Source organism: Prionailurus bengalensis, chromosome A1 (genome assembly GCF_016509475.1).
Source record: "Prionailurus bengalensis isolate Pbe53 chromosome A1, Fcat_Pben_1.1_paternal_pri, whole genome shotgun sequence".
Taxonomy (NCBI): domain Eukaryota; kingdom Metazoa; phylum Chordata; class Mammalia; order Carnivora; family Felidae; genus Prionailurus; species Prionailurus bengalensis.
The window spans coordinates 36,684,374-36,710,480 of NC_057343.1; the positions used below are offsets into that span (position 1 = coordinate 36,684,374).

Consider the following 26,107-nt stretch of genomic DNA (forward strand, 5'->3'; position numbering starts at 1 on the left):
TATTTTCTTGCTTTGAAAGTGCCTCTGTTTGGGAGGTAAATAGATAAAGAAATTTAGGCACATATTTTATTCCTGAGTACTAATTACTTACAATACTAATGTGCTACCTTTAGGTCTGCTGTACTATGCAGTATAAGATAATGTTCCCTACCTGCATTGTTTAATTAAAATGTTACAAAAGCAGAAGTGGCTTGATAGTTTTACATAAATAGCCAAGATTATGAACCTTGAATTTCCCAGAGAAATCCCACCCATTTCATGTAACTCTTTCCTTTCACAAGTTGATAAATTATATTTTTATTATTAGACATTTTTTAGAGTGTGGTAAGATGCCATTAAGTCAGACCAACATCTTACATTATTTTCCTAATGCCAGCCAAAACTACTTCACTAACTGTAAAATCCATTAAACATTCCTAGAAACTTCCTCACTCCTAAAACACCCCCCCCCCACACACACACAAAGATTATTAGTAGTTTGATAGTTATCTTTGTAATATTTTATTATATTATGTTTACACTTTGTTTCTTGAAAACTGTGTTAATATTTCTTTTTAGGGGGCAATAAAAATTTATATTAAAAAGTGTTTAAAACATCTTGCAATGATTATAGTTCTCTTGATTTATAGTTGTTGCTGCTGTTTTAATTTGGTAACCATAGCCATGTAGAAACCATGGAGAGTTTAATTACTGAAGCATCTGGCAGGTGGTACACATAGAAATCAGATGTACGCATAGAAACCATAGACCATAAAGTTAATTTTCAAAAAGGGCCCTAAGCATTTTGTAAAATAAATGGGTTAAGGGGACATGGGCAGTATTTAAACTATGTGCATGTTTTGTAGCTATAACAAATTGTAATAGGTGAAGAGAAGAAGAAAAACTCAAACCTCAAAATGTTTTGTACATTTGGCAAAGACCAGTTCTAGAGAGTTCTGTGCCAGATGTAATTTGCAAAGTAATGTAGTTTCTGTAACATTTTAGTGCCCCCCAGCCTGTTGCCATGACAGATCTGGGTTTGTTTGTTTTTTCTTTGTGTGTGTGTGTGTGTTTAGTAATGTATACATAACATAAAATTTACCATTTTTACCATTTTAAATGTAAAATTCAGTGGCATTAAGTACCTTTATATTGTTAAACAACCATTACATCATCCATCTCTAGAATTTTTATCTTCCCAAACTTAAACTCTGTACCCATAAAACAACTTCCCACCTCCAGTCTCTGGTAATTGCCATTCTACTTTCTGTCTCTATGAATTCAACTACTCTAGGTACGTCATATAAGTGAAATCCTGTGATATTTGTCCTTTAGTGTCTGGTGTATTTTACTTAGCATAATGTCTTCAGGGTTCATCCATGTTGTAGCATGTGTCAGAATTGCTGGACTTTTTTAGGCTGAGTACTATTCCATTGTATATTCCATATACACGCACACACGCACATACAGCATTTCAGTGTTTTCCTCATTCATCCATTGATGGACATTAGGGTTGTTCCTACCTTTTGGCTAATTGTGAACAGTTCTGTTATGAACAAGGTTGGACAAATATCTGTTCAGGTTTCTGCTTTCAGCTCTTTTGGACATACAACCAGAGTAGAATTGCTGAGTCATATGGCAGGTAATCCTATGTTTAATTTTTTGAGTAACTGCCATATTGTTTTCTACAGTAATTGCACCATTGTATATTCCCGCCAGCAATGCACAAGGGATCTAATTTCTCCACATCCTCGCCAATCCTTGGTATTTCATTTTTTATAATAACCATTCTAATAGGTGTGAAGTGGAATCTCATTGTGGCTTTGATTTGCATTTCCCTATGCTTAGTGATATTTAGTGCCTTCCATAGGCTACTTGCATGTCTTCTTTGGAGAAATGTTTATGTCCTTTGTCCATTTTTTAACTGGTTTGTTTAGCTTTTGTCCTATTCTTGATATTTTCTGGGTATCAGTTCTTTGAGATGTATGAAATACAAATATTTTTTCACATTCCGTGGGTTGTCCTTTTACTCTATTGATAGTATCCTTTGATGCACAAAAGGTTTTAATTTTGATGAAGTTTGATTTCATGTTTTTTTTCTTTTGTTGCTTGTGCTTTTGATGTCATATCCAAGAAATCATTACCAAATCCAGTGTCCTGAAACTTTGCTTCTGTCTTTTTTTCTAAGAGTTTTATGGGTTTAAATTTAGGTATTTGATCCATTTTAAATTAATGTTTGTATATGATACAAGTTAAGGGTCCAACTTCATTGTTTTGCCTATGGATATCCAGTTTTCCCAGCATCATTTCTCTCTTTCCCCAATGAACGGTCTTGTCCACACTCTTCAAAAATGATTTGACCACATATGCAAGCAAGGGTTTATTTCTGGGTTCTTTATTCTTTTTGTTCCCTATGTCTGTCTTCATGCCAGTACCACTCTGTTTCGATTATAGTAAGTTGTAGTAGGTTGTATAACTGAGAAACATGAGGACTTTTCAGGATAGTTATGGTATTCAGGGTCCCTTGAGATTCCATATGAATTGTAGGATGAATTTTTCTGTATCTGCAAAAAATTTCTTGTGATTTTGATAGGAATTGTATTGAATCTTAATAATATTGATATCTTAATAATATTAATTCTTTCAATCCTTGACCATGGGATATCTTTGCATTTATTGATATTATCTTTAATTTCTTTTAGCAGTCTTTTATAGTTTTCAGTGTGCAAGTCTCTTAAGTTTATCTCCCAATTGTTTTATTCTTTTTGATGCTATTGTAAAGGGAAGCTTACAATCTACAGTGGTTTTTTGCTCAGTCTAGTTCTCAGCAATGACTTTAGGGAATTCATATGCTGGTTTCTGGAGCCTCTTTTCTCCACATGTCCCTCTTTTACAAAACTCTTCCCCAGCATCAGCCTGCCTGAAGTTGATTCTCTCAGGTTGGCTCTCTGCGCTGACTGAATCATGCCTCTGAGCAGACATGCATAGCTCATCTGGTTCGATTTTGTTTATTTCTCTTTCTTTCAGGGACCATAGTCCTGCACTACTTACTGTCCTATGTCTTAAAACAGTTTTTTCTTCCAAGTTGTCCAGATTCCTGCTTGTTTGTAGAGGGAGGTGAAGTCTGACTTCTGTACATTCATGAGGATGAGAAGTATCAACCCTGTAATATGTTTTAAATTAGATAATCTGTATTGACGGATGGCATTATTAGCAGTTTGTGTGAGTTTTTAAAGGAAGTTACAGTATAAATTGAAATGATTGATGCTTGAATATCTTGATTATTCAAGATAGGTCTTTCCTATCTGAGGAAAGACCCCTAGATAATTGAATACGCTGCTGGTTTTTAAAAAGTAGGTTAACATCTTATGTACAGCTTGTAAAGAAATATGACAGTCCTATAAAGTTTATATTATTCTTTGCTTAATCAGCTGAATAGTCTTGTACAGACCCTGCCTCTCAAGGACTCAGTCTCACAAGACTACTTCCTTGTGCCAGTTGCAAATAGCGGGTCCCTGGGTTACCCACATGTCAGTACGTTGTGGGTACAAATTGGTGGTTCCTGTGACCTCCTGCTTGGGTTTGATAATTTGCTATAATGGCTCACAAAAATCAGGGAAACACTTTACTTACTATTAACAGGTTTACTATAAATTTAGGATATTGTAAAAGATGCAAATGAACACCCAAATGAAGCTACAAGATCTAGAAGAGTCCTGAACACAGGAGCCTCCGTCCCTGTGGAATTTGGTGTGTTCTACCCTTCCAGCACATGGATGTGTTCATCAAACTGGAAGCTCTCAGAACCCTGTTGTATAGGGGGTTTCATGGAGGCTCATTATATAGGCATGATTGACTAAACCATTGAACATTGGCGACTAACTCATTCTCCAACCTTCCAATCATATTATTGGTGCTTCTGGCAGCCAGCCCCCATCCTGGAGCTATTCAGGGGCCCAATAGTCACCTCATTAGCATAAACTCAGGTATCCTCAAAGAAGCTTATTATGAATAACAGAAGATGCTCCTCTGACCCCAATCACTCAGGAAATTCCAAAAGTTTTAGGAGCTCTGTTCCAAGAACTGGGGAAGAAGCCCAAATATATATATTTTTATTACATTGCAGTATCTCAAATATTTGCTAGTAGATTTTATGTATAAAAATTTATTTTGAAGATAATTTTCAGGTAATATTTGTCGGATTATAGTTTTAGTGCGCTTTTAAAATTTTTGTTACCATTGTTTCTTGTCTTGAATTAACTCCTTGTTGAAGAGGGTATTTTTTTACTGTGTTTTCTTTTTATGGGAGCAGGTTGGTAAGTACTTCTGAAAATTCTATGTGAATGTGTAGTTTAGTATGGGAGATGAGGAGAGAACCTTTGCCTAATTATTGCCTAATTACACAAAATGTTTTTATGTAGTTTAAAATTATTTATACAAGGCTTTTTTTTTTTTTTCCTATTCTATATAAGAATCTACTAACATAAGTGGATTCCTGGTACATTGTAAATGGTATAATTTCTGTCTTATGACTCACTTTTCTCACAGAGCTTGTCAAAACACAATAGAAGTAATATTGGAACTGAAGGTGGACCACCTCCTTTTGTGCCTTTTGGACAGGTAATGACTTCCATGTTGGCAGATGAATTTAATCAGCAAAAAAGTGTTTTTCATTTGTATTCAAGCTGTGTTTAGTTTTGTGTGGAACTATTCATTTAGAGGTCATGGAGTTATGTGGAAATCTATTAAATACAGAAATTTAATAATTGTGGTTTTTTTCTTTAACTAAATTGTTGGTGTAGATTCTTTTCTCAAGAGCTGTTAACCGAAAGATTGAAGCAGTTAAGAGGCATACTTGAAGAGCAACTTATAACTAATTAAGATAGCCTGGTGGTAGAGGCTTTTTTTTTTTGTTCTTGTTGTTGTTTTTTGTTTTTTTGAGAGAGTGAGAGAAATTCAAAAGTAAGACAGATGTATGCTGTAATTTCCCATTTTTTTCGGTAGACACAAAAGAGGGAAAGGAAAAAATGAAAATGTCAACAGAGAGATGAGACATAAAGGTGCGAACCCAGAGACAGGGAAGGGCATGACTGCACTTTAGTGGGGTTTCTGTCCCAGTTGTTCTTTCCTGGATTCTAATCTTCGGCCTTGATCCAAATTACCTGTCTCAATCAAGAACTTAATTTTATTTCCATTTGATATTTTTCTTTTTAACCACAGCAGCCCTGATCCTTCTCTTACAGAAGCTAAAAGTTTCCTCCTCACTATTTTTCAACCCACCCTCTGCAAAATGTTACAGTGAGGTAACTCCTTAGCTGCCTGGAATCTTGGGCCTTCCTGATTTTATTCAGCATTCCACTGTTATTCACAACAGTCTCCTGCAGCCTTTTCCTGTTTTATCCCTGATGAGTCTGAGATTCATCCCTGTGGCAGCTTGCTCTTTGCTTCATGATAGCACCAACATTTAGCTGTTGGTAATCTGCCTTGCGTTTGCTCTTCATTTGCTTCATTCCACCCAGATAAATGGGTGGAATCTGTTGACTGGCATCCTTTTGAAACACATTTTTGTAAGGTCAACTCAAAATTGAATTAAAGTCATTCTCTCATTATGGCTATTTTGAAAATAATTTAAAAATATGTTGACTCTACTGTGCTTTGGAGCAAGGCACAGTCAAGATGAGAGGAGGCATGATGCCCTGTGATCTGATCCATGTTGCTGATATTCTCTCTCCCACCAATGTCACAGAAACCTTCAGAATGCAAACAGAGTGTAAACAGTCGAATGATTTATATTTTAATAATATAAATACATGTTTGCAAGAATTTGCTTTCCTCTTAAACATTTTGGTGATAATATTTCTTTTATGAATTACTCAGAGAAACGTAATTTTGAGAGAGATCACAGGGAAGAGGCAGAGAGGGAGGGAGAGAATCACAAGCAGGCTCCACGCTATCAGCTCAGAGGCCCATGTGGGGCTTAATCCTACGAATCATGAGATCATGACTTGAGCTGAAATCAAGAGTCAGACAGACACTTAACCAACTGAACCACCCAGGCACCCCTTATGGTTTTTTAAATTAGGAATATATTAAAAGGTATAGTTTCACTAATATTTCTTGTCAAGTCCATTCTAAAATATTCTTGTTCAGTTATCTTAGCCTTGTACATGGGTTAAAGATAGATAATGCTGGATGTGTGCCAATAGCAACAGGATATATTAATATTGCTGAAAACCTGTATTTGTACAACACATTTGTGTGAGTATATGTTTTTCTTTTTTTATTAGTGAGTTGAGAAAAGGCTCATTTTATAGGATTTTTACTGCTAGGATTGGAAGGGAGAACAGAATTCAGGGCTTATTTTTAAGCAGTGTTGGCTTTTTAAAATTATCCTAAGAAATTAAAAATCAAAAACTTTGGGGGCGGTTGGGTGGCTCAGTCAGTTAAGTGTCCAACTTCGGCTCAGGTCATGATCTCGCGGTTCGTGAGTTCAATCCCCGTATCAGGCTCTGTGCTGACAGCTCAGAGCCTGGAACCTGCTTCGGATTCTGTGTCTCCCTCTCTCTCTCTACCCCTTCCCCACTCTCATTCTGTCTCTCTCTCTTTCTCTCTCTCTTAAAAATAAACATTAAAAAAATTTTTTTTTAAAAATCAAAAACTTTGTAGCCTGATTGGGAGAGCAGTTATGTTTTTAGTTTTTAGTTTGTAAGTTCAGAGACAGCTCTTTATATTTAAAATAACCATACTATACTACTTAACCATCATATGCATATTGTGTCATAATATGGAAATCAAACTCTTAATAAAAAACTGAACTTGTCTCTTCTTGTACAGTAGTATAGACTGTTTGAAGTTTAAAATTATTTCAAGTTATTATCCTAAAATGCTACATAAATCTCTTGGTTCAATGTGTGTCTTAAATATGTGCCCTATTTTAGATGGCCATTATGTAGCTTTACATTTTATTTACCAGTTACATTTATTTACAAGTGACTTTAATCAATTCTCTACCTTTATTTTTTAAATATATGGGAAAGAATTAAACTTTTATGAGCTCTCAATTGTTAAAGCAACACAAACCTTTCTTTTGAGGTGTTACTTTCTTATGAAAAACTTGGATCTCTTTGGGAACTACTGAAGTGTTTTATTTTTCTCTATTATTACCAGAAGTGCACGTCTCATGTCCAAGTGGATAGTAGAGAACTTGACCGAAGAAAGACATTGCAAGTCACAATGCCTGTCAAACCTACAAATGACAATGATGAATTTGAAAAACAAAGGACTGCTGCTATTGCGGAAGTTGCAAAGAGCAAAGAAGTAAGAAACTAGATCTTTATAAACTCTTATTCTTTGTCATTATGTTCTATTTAAGTCACTCAGAATTATTATTGTCTTTCCATATAAGGTAACTAATTCAACAAACTTTCGACATCCTTTTTGCATATTTCAACAGTAGAAATGCCCTGGGCCTTTATGGAGCCTTAAGCTCACACATTTTGCTCACAAGTTCTTGCTAGCAAACCACTCTTCTTTCCTCCCTTTTCCTTTTCTTCTTAATAGAGTAACAACGAAACACAACACTTTTCATGATGGCAGAGGATTTTCTGTTGTTAGTTGGGCTAGATACCACCTGTGAGGAATGCAAATAAAGATAGATCAGAACAGGGGCGCCTGGGAGGCTCAGTGGGTTAAGCATCTGACTTTGACTCAGGTCATGATCTCACGGTTCGCAGGTTCAAGCCCCGTGTCGGGGCTCTGCACTGCAGCTCAGAGCCTGGAGTCTGCTTCAGATTCTGTGTCTTCCTCTCTCTCTCCCTCCCCTGCTCATGTGCATGCATGAGTTTCTTCTTTCTCTCTCAAAAATAAATAAACATTTAAAAACAAAAGATTGATCAGAGGATAAATCATGGCTTAGTATTAACATTTTTGTTAGTTTTCATTCTTCAGTCTACTTAGTAAAAAATAATTTTTTTCTTTGGATCCTGTACATTTATGCCCTTCCCCCCTCCCCCCCCAACACACACACACAATCCATCATGTTCTCTTAACAGCCAAATGGTTTTCTTTTAATTATTTAAAATTTCTTGCTTATTTGAAATAGGTGTTTTCTCTAGTTAGTTATTCATTTTAGACTTTGAGAAGAAATTTAAGTTCATGAATTAGTTGCTTAGACAGACTCTCCTTCTCTTAACCAGTGAGATTAGAATACTTTCCTTTATTTAAAACCAGTAGTAAAGCTTAGTTAACAACTGCTTTCCTATTTAATTTTGAAGTATAAGTAAGAGATTTATTGAATTTTGATTGTTCTTCCTGCAGTGTCTTTCCGTCATCAGTCTGATCCAAGAGCACAAGCTCTGGAGTCAGGCAGCCTGGAAGTGCATCCTGCTGACAGCCTTCGATAAGTTACTTAGCTTTCGTACCTGATTTTTCTTCATCTTTGCAAAGGGTATAATAATGGCACCCACTTCATATGGTTGCTGTTAGAATTAAACTGATAATCTTTAAAACATTTACAACGCTGCATGTGGCACAGTTCAAATTTTCCTTCACTGAAAGCTCTCCGTAAATGTGACTATTGTCATTCCTTAGTGTCTTTTATGTTCTAAGGTACATGCTTTTAAAAATCGTTTTTCATGCTTCTGAAATTAATGCATTTTGCATAGTTTACATAAAATATATTTCTTTTTTCCTAAAAGGCTGTTAAAATTATGGAATTTAAAAAGAGTATATGGGATATATATCAATTTCTTAATGATTATAGGAAAGTTGTTCTTTTGATGTACATTTTTCTCACACAAACTTTCCTTCCAAAACTTTGATGCAGGGTATGGCTATTTTCTAGAATATAGTTAAACTGTAATATGCTTCATTTTTTAAAGCCATAACTGATCACATTGTATTTTGTATAAATATTTGATAAATAAAGAATCCTAGCTTTCCAAAGCAAACTTAAAACTACTCAGTTTATATATGAGAGAACTGATGGTGGTTCAAAACTACCTGAACTTGCCCAGTGTTACTCAATGGCAAATTTAGGACTAAACCTATGTGTATTATAGATTATCCTTATATCTATAGATCTGTCTATATAGGTAAGTACATACACACACACACACACACACACACACACACACAAGCACAGATTTATATTTAATCTAAATGCCTGAACAATGGAGCACCTGGGTGGCTCAGTCAGTTAAGCATCTGACTCTTGACTTTGGCTCAGGTCATGATCTCACAGTTTGTGAGTTTGAGTCCAACATCGGCCTCTGTGCTGACAGCACAGAGCCTGCTTGAGATTCTCTCTCTCTCTGTCTCTCTTCTCTCCCCCCACTTGCTCTTGTGCTCTCTCTCTCTTAAAATAAATAAATAAACTTAAAAAAATAAATGTCTAAACAGCAAAATCATAAGAGCGCAATTGTTTTAGAAAGATGTTTTATGATCATCCATTCAAACAATTATGTGGATTTGGTGGAATTTAGTGCACATGATCAAGCCATGATTTTCATATATTTTTTCCGTTATTTGTTTATTCAGCAATCTTATGAAAATCTGTATGCGAAGAAGTGTTCTAAATGCTTAGATTAAGAGTCCCTGGGTGGCTCAGGTAGTTAAGCATCTGACTCTTGATCTCAGCTCAGGTCATGATCTCTTGATTCCTGAAGTCAAGCCCCACATCAGGCTGATAGTGCAGAGCCTGTTTGGGATTCTCGCTCTCTGCCCCTCCCCTGCTCATACGCTTTCTTTCTGGATCTCTCTCTTTCTCAAAATAAATCAATAAACTTTTAAAAAATGTAAAAACTAGGGGCACCTGAGTGGCTCAGTCGGCTAAGCACTGACTTCAGCTGAGGTCATGATCTCGTAGTTCATGAGTACAAGCCCCGTGTTGGGCTCTGTGCTGACAGTTCGGAGCCTGGAGCCTGCTTCAGAATCCGTGTCTCCCTCTCTCTCAGCCCCTCCCCTGCTTGCTCGCTCTCTCTCTCTCTCTCTCTCTCTCTCTCTCTCAAAAATAAACACAGACCAAAAAAATTGTTTTTTTAAATTAAAAAAATAAATGCTTATGTTAAGTCAATGAACAAAATAGACAAAAGATCCCTGGCCTTATCGAGCTTATATTTTAGTAAAGGAGAAAACTATTTATATGTAAGTTGTATGGGAAGTTAGAAATCAGTAAGCTCTATAGGAAGAAAAAAAATAAAGTAGGTTGGGGAGTTGGGAGTACTGGTTGGGGATGGGGTGCACCTAACATAGGATGGTCAGAAATTAAGAATTCTTTTTGTGTAGTTTACATTCTAGTAAGGACACTAAATAATATAAACATGCTAAATAAGTAAGTTTCAGATTTCAGTTTTAAATAGAGTGATTTAATTAGGTCCCAAGATGATGAGATTTGAGCTAAGACTTGAAGGAGATAAGAGAATTAGCTATGTGGTTACCTGAGAAAGAAAAGTCTTTACAAAGGCTCTAAAGCAGGAGTATGTGTTCAAAGAATAGGAAGGTAGCCGGTGGAAGCAGAGAGAACAAAGGGACAAGAAGTAGACCATAAAGTCAATGGTGATAATGTAGGTCAGTTTATATATGGCTCTGTGAGCCATGTTTAAAAAACTGGTCTTTATTCAGAGAGAAATGAGAGCCTTTAGAGGTGTTCACAACAGTAACATCAACTGACCTACATTTAAAAAAGCTAATTGGGGGCGCCTGGGTGGCGCAGTCGGTTAAGCGTCCGACTTCAGCCAGGTCACGATCTCGCGGTCCGGGAGTTCGAGCCCCGCGTCAGGCTCTGGGCTGATGGCTCAGAGCCTAGAGCCTGTTTCCGATTCTGTGTCTCCCTCTCTCTCTGCCCCTCCCCCGTTCATGCTCTGTCTCTCTCTGTCCCAAAAATAAATAAACGTTGAAAAAAAATAATTAAAAAAAAAAAAAAGCTAATGGGGGGGGCGCCTGGGTGGCTCAGCCGGTTAAGTCACAGTTCGTGAGATTGAGCCCTGTGTCAGTCTTTGCAGTGGCAGCGCAGAGCCTGCTTGGGGTTCTCTCTCCCTCTCTCTTTGCTCCTCCCCCTCTTGTGCACACTCTCACTCTCTCAAAATAAATAAATAAATAAACATTAAAAAAATAAATAAAAAGCTAATAATTCTGGCTGCTGTGTTCAGAGTAGATTGTAGAGAAGAAGATTGAACCAAACAAGTTAGGAAATTATTGAATGATCCAGGGAGGGGAAAAATGATGGTAGCTTGGATGAAGATGGCAGCTGCATAGGTGGTGTGAAGTGGTCAGATTCTGGAATTTTCAAAGTAGAACTATCACAGTTTCTGAGATATTGAATGTGGTACATGAGGGAGGTATCATGAATGATTCCAAGGGTTTTGCCCTAAGAAATTGGCAGGTTAGAGCTTCTTACTTTGAATTAGAGAAGACTGTAGTGGAACAGGTTTGAGGATAAAGATTTGGTATTCTGTTTTGAACATAGTAATGTTGAAGTGTGCCTGTCAGACATCATGTGGCTTCATAGGCAGTGAGACAGAAGAGTATAATTGGAAAAGTGAGCTTTGGAAGAGATGCATTTGGAAGTTGTAAGCATGTATGGATGCCTATTTAAAATCATGAGGCTATATAAGTGATGACCTTCCAAACTTCCAAATCTATTGCATAAACCAAAAATTGAATGAATCTAGTAATGCACCTTTGGTCTTTGAAGGTGTGGTTTTAATTTTGGTTTAAATAAAATTTAAATATTGTGGTGGTGTATCAACTACATAATAGATATTTTATACGTTGTCTGGTTAATGCTTATCTACTATCATTTTTCTATTCTCAGGTTCTGTTTCTTTATATTTTCATCAGGTTGAAAATAATTTCCCAGTATCTCATAAATTTATATCTAGGATGTTTTCTTACTGTAATAATTTTAAAACACATGGAAAAATATTTATTATTATCACTAATAAAAATCAAGTCTTGACTTCTTCCTCTTTTATTGGATCTATTAGAGCTGTAAAGATGCTGTATGACCACATATTTAATTTGATACTGTACAAGTAACAGCAGTGGGTTACTTTTCAATCATGAATTTGTATCTTTATGACTAATGTCCTTTACATTCTTGTCTTTTTATAATAGTTTTGATGAAAATGAGATCAGAGCAGATTTTCTTTTTTTTTTTTTTTTTCAACGTTTATTTATTTTTGGGACAGAGAGAGACAGAGCATGAATGGGGGAGGGGCAGAGAGAGAGGGAGACACAGAATCGGAAACAGGCTCCAGGCTCTGAGCCATCAGCCCAGAGCCTGACGCGGGGCTCGAACTCCCGGACCGCGAGATCGTGACCTGGCTGAAGTCGGACGCTTAACCGACTGCACCACCCAGGCGCCCCAGAGAGCAGATTTTCAAATGTGATTACACATAATTATTGAAATAATTCAAACAAAATAAGAAACAAAGGCTTTAAAGTTTTCTATACATAATTAGTAAGATAGCATATTATGTAATTAATGTAAATAGTAAGTTAGTGATGAGAATTTTAATCCAGTGTTAAAATTCACATTATTTGTTTACTTTTTAAGTTTGTATAAATAATCATATTATTGGATCATGGACATAATGTCCATGACATTATGATTCCTAGACATGTTGAGTGCCTTGCTAAAAATAGACTTGCTACCTATCTGGGTTTATAACCCAGCTCTCGTGATTTATCAGTCGCGTATCGTGCCGTAGAATTATTTTAACACCTGAACTCCATAATGCTAATATTATTGTATTTTCTTCTATGTTGTTGTCTACTATTTCAGTTTATTCTGATGCGTTGCCTTGAAGACTTAACGATGCTAATTTTGTAAATTTTTTATTGCTTCACCCGGACTTGTGGAAAGAAGAGATGATGGCCAGTACATATTTTTTGAGAAGAATCAGTTAGCATAATTGAGAAGCGTTTCGTTACTTGTTTTACCAGATGTTTTTGGTTGCAGACTAGTCTTGAGAACTGTCTTTGCATGTTACTTACCTACATCTCTTTGTCTTTCACTTATTTAAAGACCAAGACATTTGGAGGTGGTGGTGGTGGTGCTAGAAGTAACCTCAACATGAGTGCTGCTGGGAACCGAACTAGAGAAATCTTACAAAAAGAAAAGTCAGCCAAACCGGAGGGGAAACATGAGGGTGTCTACAGAGAACTGGTAAGGCCAAAGAATCAACACAGAGTTAATGTGTTCTGCCTTACCTGGATGATTTTTCTGTCCTTTCTCACAACCACTCCTGGCTTTATTCAGCGCGTTATGAATGAACTTTACAACTCTTAAGAAGGTTTTCATTAAGGATTGTCGCTAATCGTGGAGCATCTGGATTGTTTGAAAGATAATTTACTTAAAACCTCCATCGTACTTAAATTTCTAATGTCTGAATTATGTCTTTTGGAATAGCTTGATGAAAAGCCATCACATTTAATAGAGGACATTTAATGGAGATTATTTTGTATAAGATGATGCCTCAGGAACATCCTTTCCCTTCCCTTCTCCATATCCTTCTCAAATTTTCTGTAAAGTGATTTTGTTTTGTTTTGTTTTGCTCTTTGGGAAAAATGTATTAGAACAAGTAAATGTGTATTCTGGTCTCATTTGCAAAATATACTTGGATTTTTAAGATAAATGATAGGGGTCAAAGTTATTTCTGGTATACTGCAGTGTTCTCATACATGAGAGAACTGACAAGAATTCTTTTTCCTCTGCCTTTAGAAGTTGAATGACTTTAGATGCTTTTATCTGTAGAGTAGGGGATACTAAGACTGACTTAAATAATAGGGATTTGTTATTTCACATAACTAGCAATTCAGAAGTAGATGGTTACAAAGGTTGATAAATCCAGCAGTACAACAATGTTGGAGCTCTGGTGAGCATCTCTGATTTTTTTGGCTTTCTTCTCAGGGATACAGGACTCTTTGTGTATTAAGTCTTCACACAAAAAGTTCAAAGGCAGGAAGGAAAGGGTGTAGGTCTATTTTATCAGACAAGAAAATATTTTCTGAAATCTCCAGAAAGTTCCATTTATGTCTTAACGACTAGAGATAGGTCACATGTCCACTTCTAAATCAGTCACTGGCCAAGGAGAACTATGGGCCAGGCTGTCTCTTCCTTGAACATAGTACCATTTCATGGTACCATTTCATGGACTTTTACAAAAATCAATTTCAGGTTAGAGTAGATACAGCGAACTGAAAAAATATGGTCCCTAACTCAAGAAGCTTTCAAACTTCAGTAAATTGAGAATACTTCTCTGGGGACGTCTTGCCATAGAACATCAGAGACCAGCAGTTTGGGGTTGTGGCAAGGATTAAACATATGAAGGGAGTGACATTGCAAAGATGGTGGAGTCGAGAGCTCCAGGAATTGGCCTCTCCACCCAAACAACTATTTAGGTGACAAGTACTCTCTGAAACAACGGTTTTAGAATTCTGAAGGCTGGTAGTCAAATACTTGAGGATCCAGAATAGTGAGTAATGAAGAAAGAGGATAATGGAACAGAGACTTCAGTGATCACATATCACAAGGAATATAATCCTTGCAAAGAAAGTTTGGAAAAGTCACTACACAAACTTACAACAGCAGCTTTCATCAAGTAACAATATCAATCCCTGAGGAGGAGGGAGAATCTGATTTCCAAAATTACTGCCATTATAGTATTCAAAATGTCCAGTTCTCAACAAAAAAAAAATTACAAAGCCTACCAAAAAACAGCAAAGTACAACCCACTTAGGGGAAAAAAAAGAAATTGACAGGAAATTTCCCTGAAGAAGCCCAGGCATTGGACTGACTAAACAAAGACTTTAAATGCACTATCTTAAATATGCTCAAACGTCTGAAGGGAACTGTTGACAAAGAACAAAGAGAAATCAAGAGAACAATATATGAACAAGTGGGGAATATCAGTAAAGAGAGATTATAAAAAAAAAGAAACCAAATAGAATTTCTGGAGCAGAAAAGTACAGTAACTGAAATGAAAAATTAGCAGATTCAACATCAGACTGGAACAGGCAGAGAAAAAAAATCCGTGAACTTTGATACTGGGCAATTGAAATTACCCAGTCTAAGATGCGGAAAGAGAAAAGAGTGAAGAAAAAAAGAGGATAAGGGACCTATGGTGTACCATCAAGAAATTTCTTTATGGGATATGTTTATGTTACTTAAAAAGTTCTTGAATTCTACTCAGCTCTAGATTTTTCAAGGAGATTTTGGTTTATGGCATTTTAAGGTAGATTTTCCTATTTGAGGTACAGGCTATCACAGCATCATAGATAGTATTGCTAATGAGTATAGAAAGAATACTGGAACAGAGAGAGTAAAAAAAAAAAATAAAACTACTGAGATAGCACCTTTTTGTTAGCTTCATTTTATACTTTGCAGTTTTGGAGAAGTGAAATATTAAGCAAGAAAAGTTTTCATTAGATAGTTTTCACTGTATTATTTTCAGAAGCTTCTTTCTGACATATATGATTTTCTTTCTTTTCCTTTCTTTCATTCATTCATTCACTCTTTTGTAATGGTAGTTGTAAAGTCAGAGAGTACTTGGGGCACAACCCCACATATCATACAGAATTTTCCTCGACTATTGATATGAACAAACAGCAAGTGGATGTTGTATTAGTATGGCATTTTTTCTATAACCATGAATGTAATTTTTAATTTAAAAACAGTATACATAGGGGTACCTGGGTGGCTCAGTCGGTTAAGTGTCTGACTCTTGGATCAGATAATGATCTCACGGTTTGTGAGTTTGAGCCCCGCATTGGGCTCGAATCCCTGCCTGGGATTCTCTCTCTCCCTCTCTCTCTGCCCCTCTTCCACTCACTCTGTCTCTCAAAATAAATAAACTTAAAAAAAAAAAAAGAAACTATACATATACTTAAAAACATATACCTTGCTTATGTATTGGCCATTAGCATAGCTTTGCTTTTAATTTCTTACAGGTTGATGAGAAGGCTCTGAAACACATAACAGAAATGGGCTTCAGTAAAGAAGCATCGAGGCAAGCTCTTATGGATAATGGCAACAACTTAGAAGCAGCGCTGAATGTACTTCTTAACAGCAATAAACACAAACCTGTTACAGGTCCACCTCTGAGAGGTAGAGTTCATTAAGCCATGTGACAGATAGTATTGTTTGCATTTCTGGCTGAGGTTTTGTTGCTGGGCGGGGGACAGTATAACTTCATTTACTCTTTGTGGTAAGAGGAAGGAGCACCAGTTAGGGCATCACAGAGACTTGTGCAAGTTCCTCCAAATTTCTCTGTCTTCATCTTTATGTAAAGTAGGTCTAATAATACCTTAATTAACAGGGTTGTTATACGTAATAGAGAAAATATAATATGAAATGAGTAGTTCTGTTAATTATTTTTAGAACTATGCCCCTTGTATAAGTGACTAGTCTGCAGACTTTTAAAAATTATCAAGAACATGACTTTTATTTAGTGTTATTCTTTGGTCATTCAAGTCTTAATCCTCTATTCTTTTAAAGGATTAGTGGTTAAAGAAAAATTTTATAAGAATGATTTTTTTTCTCTTAAAAGATAATTTACATGAACAAATTCAAATTTCCAGATAGATCATTTAGAGGACTGAAGGTACTAGTTGATATAATCATTTTAAAAACGTATTTATTTAAAAGATGCAGAATATACAGAAAAATATGAAAAGAAAGACATACAAAATCATACTTGAGGTGACTGATGATTCTGTTTTGGTGTATTTTCGCCTTTTGTTTTTGCACGTACAATAAACGTGTCTTGCTTTACTTCTTCAGGTAAGGGAAAAGGCAGGGGGAGAATAAGATCTGAAGAAGAGGAGGAGCTGGGAAATGCAAGGCCGTCAGCTCCAAGCACGTTATTTGATTTCCTGGAGTCTAAAATGGGGACTTTGAGTGTGGAAGGTAGGCGACCTTAAAGTAGATTGCTTTTTGTCTGTTTGTTCTTATAATGTTTATTAATTTTGAGAGAGAGAGAGAGGGAGAGAGAGAGAGAGAGACAGTGAGTGACTACTGGGGAGGGGCAGAGAGAGAATCCCAAGCAGGGTCTGCACCATCAGCACAGAGCCCAACACAGTGCTCAAACTCATAACCTGTGAAATCATGACCTGAGCCAAAATCAAGAGTTGGACGCTTAGCAGACTGAGCCACTCAGGCGCCCCTAATGTAGATTTCTTTTAAAAAGACCAAACTTTGGAATCGCACCAAAAAAAGTTTAATAAAAGAACTGACAACACAATCTTCTATCTGGGTGTTGAAAATTAAAATTTTTAAATTACAAATTTACTGTTTAACAGAAGCACAGAACAAAATTTTTGATTGTTACAGTCTGAAAATACAAAAGGCAGCTTATTTTGCCCTCTAACGCTAAAATAGGTATTATTGCCAAGATCTTTCCCCCAACTTCACTAGATAACAGATTTAGCTATGAAAACTGATTGTTATGTTGGAGAATTTATTATTATATAATTTTATATAACACTTTGTGAAATTGGCCGATCTCTTCTTTCTCCACATATTACATATTTTATGGAAATATTCACACAATGAGTGAATATGCTCCCATAATATGATGTATTCCTTAATATGAGATATTTTAGTGATTAACATAAATACTGAAAAGATAAAGAATGTTAAATGTGTATCTTTTTTCTAAGCATGGGATAAGTATTTTCTAAAATAGTATATTTTTAAAAATATGAGTCCAAAACATTAGGAAAATACCCTTTTTTCTTTTAAATTTATTATTTATTTAAGAGAGCGAGCATGAGCACAAGCAGGGGAGAGACAGAAAAAGAGAGAGAGAGAGAGAGTGAGAGAGAATCCCAAGCAGGCTCAGCACTCTGTACTGAGCCCAGTGCAGGGCTAGATCCACAACTGTGAGATCATGACCTGAGCTGAAATCAGAGTTGGATGCTTAAACAAGTGAGTCACCCAGGTGCCCCAGGGAGATATACTTTTAAATTCAGTTTTCTCTTTCAGATATATTTTTAATTAAAAAAAAAAAAAAAAAACAGTTGGAGATAAAATGCTATGATAACAAATTTGAAATGTCCAGATTTCATGAAAATGGAAGCTCATTGCTAGATTATATAGAAAAGGCAATGTATTTTGAAAAAGTGTTTGATGTAGGTGAGATTTGTAAGCACACATTTAACAGCAATGTTTTCTTGGTTGTAAAACATAATGTATTGGTTTTCCATTGCTGTTGAATAGATTACCACAAATTTGGTGGCTTAAAACAATGCAAATTTATCTCATGGTTTCTGTGGGTCAGGAGTCCAGGCAAACTTAGTTGGGACCTTTGCTGAAGATCTCACATCCTGAAATCAAGATTTCAGTTGGGGCTATGACCTTGGCTGAGGCTTAAGGTTCTCTCCTAAGCTCACTGGTTGTTAGCAAAATTCAGTTCCTTGTAGATTAAGACCAGAGTCCCCATTTTCTTGCTAGATGTTGCCTGGGGAGTGCTTTTAGCTCCTGGAAGCTCTCGAGTTCTTGCCACCTGATCGCCTCTGTAGGCAGTTCACGTCATGTTTGTTTGCTTCTGTAAAGCCAACAAGAGAATCTCTACTGCTTCTTCAAATCTCTGCCTTTCTGATACTCTCCCAACTTCCTTTATACTCTCCCAGTCAGAACTTTGGTGATTTTCTTTTACCTTTCTGTCTCCCTACATTTGCTTTTGACTCCTGCAGTATCTCCTAAATCATAATGAGGTTGAGACTGAAATACTAATTTTGCTGTGACCTATGTGCCTATAATGCTTCAGTTCTCACAGAACATATTCTATCCCAACAAAATGAAATGATATTAGCATTCCATTTGGAAAAAGGTATGAAAGTTAATTAAGATACATGACCTGGATACTACACTCAAAAACAAATGTCAGTGTCTTCTGAGGAGACAGAAGTTTATGAAGACTTCTGGTAATATAGGGTATTGTTTTAGTAGATGTGTTTTATTTATGACACTGCTATTAATATGACACAGAATCTGATAGCATGTGAGAAAAAATATGGACTTTATAATAATAATATTCCAGATCCTTGGCCTTTAAAAGGTGTATAATCTGACCTTCAGACACGTGTGCAGAGGAATATTGGATCAAGGACAGGCCAAGTAGAGGGAGCTCTGGGCATCCAGGCTTAGAGGCATCAGATCACCAGTTCCCTATCTTTGGGACAGTGTGGGAGAGGTGGGGCCAGAGGGCCAGAGATAGAAGTGGTAAGCTGGGGATGGATCAAAAACATTTTGTCCTAAAGAGTTTTTATTTCATGTAGATGGCAGTGCAAAACTGTGATGGCTGTGAAACTTCACTGTGAGAACAATGGAGTTTGTTCGGTGCTTTCAGGCAAAAAAAATTTTTTGTGTCTGCAAGGGGGAACATGGGATTGAGACTGAAGTGAGACTGCATTATATGGGCTCCGAGGAATTCTTCATTCTGTAGATGTATTTTATGTAGTATTTATTTGTACCAGGCCTATGGTAAGTGGTGGGGATACAGAATATAATAAACTAGCTCTTTCAAAACATTTGAGGGAAATACAGGGATCTTGTAGCTCTTACCCCAAAGAAGCTTACTGTCTACTTTGTGAGCCGGAAGAAACCACAAACTAAAGAGACACAGAAATACTAATTAAAAAGGACTTTATCATTTACTTAGTATAAACCACACTGAACAGCATATAAAGGCTTAGCAGAGGCTGTTTCGAATACAGTAATCAGACATGATTTATATTTGTACAGGCACACCTTGGAGACATTAGAGGCTCAGTTCCAGACCACCAGAATAAAGCATATATTGTAATAAAGTAAATATCGCAATAAAGTGGGTCAAATGATTTTTAAAATTTTTCAACGCATATAGAAGTTATGTTTACATTACACTGTAGACTATTTAATATGCAACTGCATTATGCCTATAAAACAATGTACATACCTTGATTAAAAAACACTTTAGTGCTAAAAAGTGCTAACCATCATCTGAGCTTTCAGAAAGTCATAATCACTGATGATAGATCACCATAACAATGTTTGAAAGATTAAATAATAATATTACCAAAATGTGACAGACATGAAGTGAGTGGTGCTGTTGGAAAAAATGGCACAAATAGACTTGTTGGACACAGGGTTGCCCCAGACCTTCAATTTATAAAAAATGTAGTATCTGTGAAGCACAATAAAATGAGGTATGCTTGTAATCTATAATATTTAAAAGTTTTAGTGCCAAAATAAGACCAACTAGTTATTTTGAATGTCTAGAATATACTTTAATCAGGCAGACTTGAAAATAGCGTTTGGTTTAATATTTCATTGTTTTAAATGTTTGGCCAGAACCTGATTCTGTCAGTAGCAGCTCTTCTGACCCTAAACTTTTTCTTTGATGATGTTGACATCATTCGTAACAGATTGATTATAACACATGACTACAAACAGCTGGACAATAAAATGATACATATATATCCTGAAGATTATTGTGCTTGTAGATGTTTCTCATATTGTCCTGTCTCTGCCTTCATGTAATCCTATTACAATGAAGGTGATGGAATAGATGTGAGTGCTCTGTGTGTGGTTGCTCTCACCATTATTCTTTCTCTCGCTAACCCACTCTATACTACTAGAGTTTTCTTAGGTGAGCCGGGGTTCATAGTAAAATAAATGGATGAGGCAAACAACTGAATTGTTTTTCTGCTCATTTTATGGTTTTATGGGTTTTTTTAAATTGAAAATAAAACCTGAAATAACTTTTTACTGTCATAAAATTGAGTCTCCGTGTTGGTCTTCTCTTAGAATTTGGTCATTGTTCCATAAATACTATGTTCTAAAATTAACACTTCGTTGATGGGAGAAAATGTTGTCCATTTTCCGAAGGAAAACCTAGAAGGCTTTTCAGGATGGAGTCTCCATAATGTTTAATGGTTGAATGCCTTATGGATAGCTAACGAAAAACGGTAGGATCTTATAATTTTAATGTTCAAAACATGGGTGTCATCATGTGGGTCTTTTATAGTCCCAGACTGATTATAAAGAAATAATTATTCAGTGATACATATATTTGGGGTTTTTAAATTTTTGTTTCTAGTTTAGCTGAATAATCAAATCTTTCTTCTATGTTTTGTATCATATGATCTGTCTGAGGATTTTGTTTAATGTTAATACCCTAGAAATCATCTTTTGGCTGAGTAAACAAATGTAGGCCTGGATGGACTTGTTATTATTATATCTGATCCTGTGTAATGTGTCAGGCTTCTGGAAAAAAAAAAAAAATGCATCTTTTAAGAATGAGCTTCTGACAAATTTAAGGCATGTTAGTAACACTTTTACTTCCACATTATATCATATATTTTTGTCTAAAAGTGGGCTATCATTTTTTATTCTAATTTTTTAAAACTTCCATCAGAGGTCGTTGATCATCACATGTACTTTTTTTAGAGAGATTTTCTCTTAACATTAACTTTTTGTTGTATCTTTAAATTGGAATAAAACATAATTCTAGTTGACATTTTTATCAGTATTCTGAAAAAAATGAGGCTGCATTACATTGTTTTCTGAGAGTAATCACTAATTAAAGTGTTTCTCTGTGATATGTGATGACTTGGTGTCAACTTGGGAACATTTAACTGACCACCTTGTGATAGGATTATGTCCAAAAGGTTCTTATATAGAGATTTTTTTAAATTTCGTTTTACAGACTAGATACTATAATTGGTGACTAGATTATCAAGCCAACTTTCAAAAATCATATACTTTGTGCCATCATATACTTTATCAATATATCGCCGTGTTATACATAACTACCATTTAAATCAATGTCCATTGGGAATATGTGTTTTAAATTTCAACTTGAGATGGAAAGAATGGGTTTGATTTGTTCAATTATTATGGAAGCTTAGGTTGGCCAGAGATGGGAGTAGGAATACCCTGAGACAATAACTTTACTGTTTTAACTTTCTACATCTAAATTAGACCAGGAAAACCTTAATTTGTTCTGAATGGGGAACAAAAGACTTGGTGAGAATACTGGACAGAGTAACTGTCTTACATTTCTATTTATCTATTATTCCCTCTTTGATATAGCCTATCCTGTAATTGTATGTTATCAATTTTATTTATGTTTCTTCACGTCTTGCATCGGAATTGTAGAAAGCAGAATAAAGAATATAACTTACTCATATGTTGAGTAAACACTTGGAAGAATATGAAGAACATATTCCACCAAATAGAGATATTTTTATGAGGATAAGATTTAAATTAAACAAATATAGGAACTAAGAACTCATCTAACATTTATAAATGTTCATAGAGTTCTGTAATTCCTCAAGAAGCACAATTATCTATTTCTGCCTTTTGGCTTATTGGTAATAATTGAGAAAAGCACCTCTTACCTAGTTATATCGTGCCCCTTCTGCTTTCGAACTTGCCAGCTTGTGTCTTTCTTGTAGGGCATACTGAAGGAACTAGGAAGTACCCAACACCTTCTTTGGCTACTTTCTTTAACAGCATCAGCTTCCTTCATTAGATGGTCTCAGTTTCAAGACCATAGACTACAGTTTTACTGCACAGTGAGGAGTTCAAACTTCCTGTTAGGGGATGCAGAGACTCTCACGATCCAGCACTCTTTTTTTTGCTAAACAAGTTTTACATTTGAGGTTCTGTCACTTGTATCACCCTATTTTCTGGCACCAACTTATAAATTAGTTTGCTTTAAGATGTAAGCCAGAGAAATACAAAGAAAGATTTTTTTTTGCCTCAATAACTGGAAAATTGTTCTGCCTCTGAATTCTGCTTTTTTTGTATACTGGCAGACTGTCTCCGTGTGGTAACAATAATTGATCCAGGTAGCTCCAGGTGTAGCATAAGGCCAACATATAAGGGGGCATAATGACGTATAAAGATATGTAGGTAGAAAGACTCCATTTTGCAAGTAAATATTTGGCGGGGAAAGATAAGTATCTATCATTGCATAATTATTGGTTACCCAAGTTCAACTGAGTTCCACCAATGATATTGGCCTTGCTGTATGTGGAGTGGCTAGGACAGAAACCCAGAAGACTTGAACAACCATTGGTGTCAGATATGAGATAAAAGGTAATAAAAAATATATTTGTCAGAAACAGGGAAATGGTCCTCATATCTAGGAGGTCAGATAGAAAAAGGCCTCTGTCCCCTTAGTCAGAAAAACACGGGACATCTTAATTGATTAACTGATATAATTGATTTCATCAGTATTATATATAAGGAGGAAGGAGTAGTTCCCACCACTACCTTCCCCTGGAAAGCAGGATTCTATTCCCAAAAGAAGGAGAGAATTGACAAGATGCTGGAATAGAGAAGTACAACTGATTCTACTACTAAGTTAAATTACAACTTTTGTATTTATTAGTTGTATGTCTTTGGGAAGGTTACATAACCTCTTAAACCTTAACATCTTTATTGGGAAATGGGGGAATAGTAACAGCACCTAGCTGTCGGGTTGTTGAGAATATCAAATTAGATATGGCGCATAAAATGCTAAGCACAGTGCTTGACACTTAAGCCTCCACATAACGGTAGTTCTTCCACCAGCACCACTACCATCATCTCCATGATTAGCAACAGTAGCAAACAGCCTCCTTCACTCATCACCTCCTCATCTCCACCCCCACTGCTCTACTCCAGGCCTTCATCACCCCGCCCCTGACTCCTTGCAGAACTTTATCATCCCATTCTCCATATGTGGTCAGCGATCTTTCAAAACACAAACTTAATCCCACTACCCCCTTGCTTAAAATACTCTATTATCTCTTCTCATTGTCAGAATAATATTCAGACTCTGCTATGCATACTGTTTTTGTGGTGTTCTATTACTCTATTTCCTGTGGGTTTTGTGAGAAGTAGTATTTACTTGGTTAACATTACTGCCTAATTTCAAATTCTGTGTAATATTCAGTTGTAAATAATACATTTAGATATTGGCAGATATAATATTGGTGGTTGATGGGTAATTGACATGAAGTTTCATGCTTTTGATAGTTGTTAGGTGTCTATTTTGGTCTTGTTTTATTTTCTTTTAATCAGGTTTCAAGTCAGCTTAAATAGTTTGGCTTATAGATTTATAGCTCAAATTTTAAAGACTGAAGAATAGGGAGTATGGGAAGGATATGTGATATAATGGTAATAGTTCAATTAGAAAAGCAGGAAACTAAGTCAAGAAAAGAGATTGTGTATGTGTTAGGCTACATGTTCTTGAGAAGGGTTTCCTCAAGAAAGGATTGCCCAAGTAGAGATCTTCCTTAAGATAGGGTTACTTACTAGTAAACCCATTGTAAGTTGAAAATATCGCAAGTCAAAACACATTTAATACACCTAGCCTAAGGTGTATACACTGAACATCATAATTTAGCCTAGCCGAAGTTAAGCGTGTTCAGAAAATGTACATCAGCGTACAATTGGGCAAAATCATCTAATATAAAACCTATTCTGTAACAAAGTGTTGAATGTCTCATGTAATCTGTGGAATTCTCAAATGAACATACTGTGAAAATATTCTGCAGTGCTGCACATGTAATGTCCTAATTATAAATGTGAATTTAGTAGTTATTTGAATTTGATAATTATATACAAAAATTGTATGTGGATTTAGGGATAATTTTAGTGAAAAATTTTAAAGGAAATATATAGAAAGTTGGTTAAAATTAGCTTACCAAAAATTCGAAATGCACTTTTTAAAACATGTCTTAGAAGGGCATTTTAAAAATAGGAGCTAAGAACTGAGGTTAATAAATTCTTTGATCATGTACCACAGAAGTGTATTATTTCCTGTTGTATCTGTGTTACCTGATAAGTTTAGAAAAAATTAAAAATATAGTTAACAAAAGAAAAGAAAAATGGCCCATGGTCTCATCACCATATTCTGTTTTTGTTTCTGCTTGAGATCATACTTAAATAACCTGCGTTTTTTCCCAACAATAAAATATAACTCTATGTAATTATATATTTCTGTCAGCATGATTTTTAATGGCTGCATAGTAATTGATTATAATTCCATTAATGCTGTTAGTAATTTGAAAGTTTCCAAATTTTGCTTATAACAATAACCTTCTAAAATAGTCTTTTAGTTAAATTTGGTTAAATTTACATATTGATGATTATTTTTTCAGACAAATGTACAGAAATCAAATTATGTGGCATACATATTTTTAAAATATGTTAACCATGCTATCAGTTATGACATATAATTAATTTTCTTTGGTGCTTAGATCTATAGAAGAGATACAGCTTTGCTCAGAATACTAGGGCAAGTGAGCCTCTTTTTCATTTTTGCCATTCTTCTGTTTTCCTCCTCCTCAATTAATGGTCCATTCATTTAAGCATTTAATGACCATAAAATAAAATACGTGCCATTATTGAATATCTACTATATGCTGGGAACTGTTCTAGGTGCTTTGCATACTATTAATTCATAAATCGTTTAATCATCCGCAAATGCAAAAGATACATTGTTATTTCCATTTGACAGATAAGTTATAGGCTTGGAGATAAAACATATTACCCATAAGAACTAAAGATCTGGAATTTGGACCTCTGTCTGTCTGATTCCCAACTCAGAACTCTTTCTACCATGCCCCATTTCTAAACATCTGTTGGGTTTTTGGGGAAAGAGCAACCGACAGTTTAATTTTAAGATACACCAATTTTTAAAAACCAAGGAGAGACATCAAGCAAGCAGTTGTGTTTAGAGATCAAGTAGAGGTGGAGGAGCCAACAAAGGAAACTGAGAAAAGAGCTGAAAGAAGTAGGAGGAGTATGAGAGTGAGTGAGAGACAAGATGAAAAGTGTCCATTGAGTTTACATAGCATAAATAGCACACAGGTGAATGTTAACAGCAGGCTGTGGGAGAAGAGGCGGGGGTGAGGGAATGCCCTGTTTTTTAGCTTTTCCTCATTTCTGTGGTGGAAATATTTCCACTGTGGCTGATCTCAGACAATCAATAGTTTAACAATCAGCTTCCAGATTTTCTGAAAATTTAATGTTAGGTCTTATACAATGTTCACATTGGGTCCAGCACACCACTGATTGAAGACCTTGACAAAAATAGTGCTAGTAAAGTGGTAGGATTGAAAGATAAGCTGAAGGATATCCCGCAGA

The 26,107-nt window shown here is 35.7% G+C and overlaps 1 protein-coding gene across 2 annotated transcripts in view; it reads left to right on the plus strand.

Annotated features, from left to right (window-relative positions):
- The window catches only part of TDRD3 (tudor domain containing 3), a 162,908-nt gene that overhangs the window by 85,030 nt on the left and 51,771 nt on the right, over positions 1–26,107 (plus strand). For both annotated transcript variants that reach the window (XM_043580167.1, XM_043580178.1), the window contains 5 exons: positions 4,528–4,599; positions 7,147–7,296; positions 13,007–13,147; positions 15,931–16,087; positions 16,763–16,888. In XM_043580167.1, the coding sequence (XP_043436102.1) occupies positions 4,528–4,599; positions 7,147–7,296; positions 13,007–13,147; positions 15,931–16,087; positions 16,763–16,888 (646 nt within the window). The remainder of the gene's footprint in view (positions 1–4,527; positions 4,600–7,146; positions 7,297–13,006; positions 13,148–15,930; positions 16,088–16,762; positions 16,889–26,107) is intronic.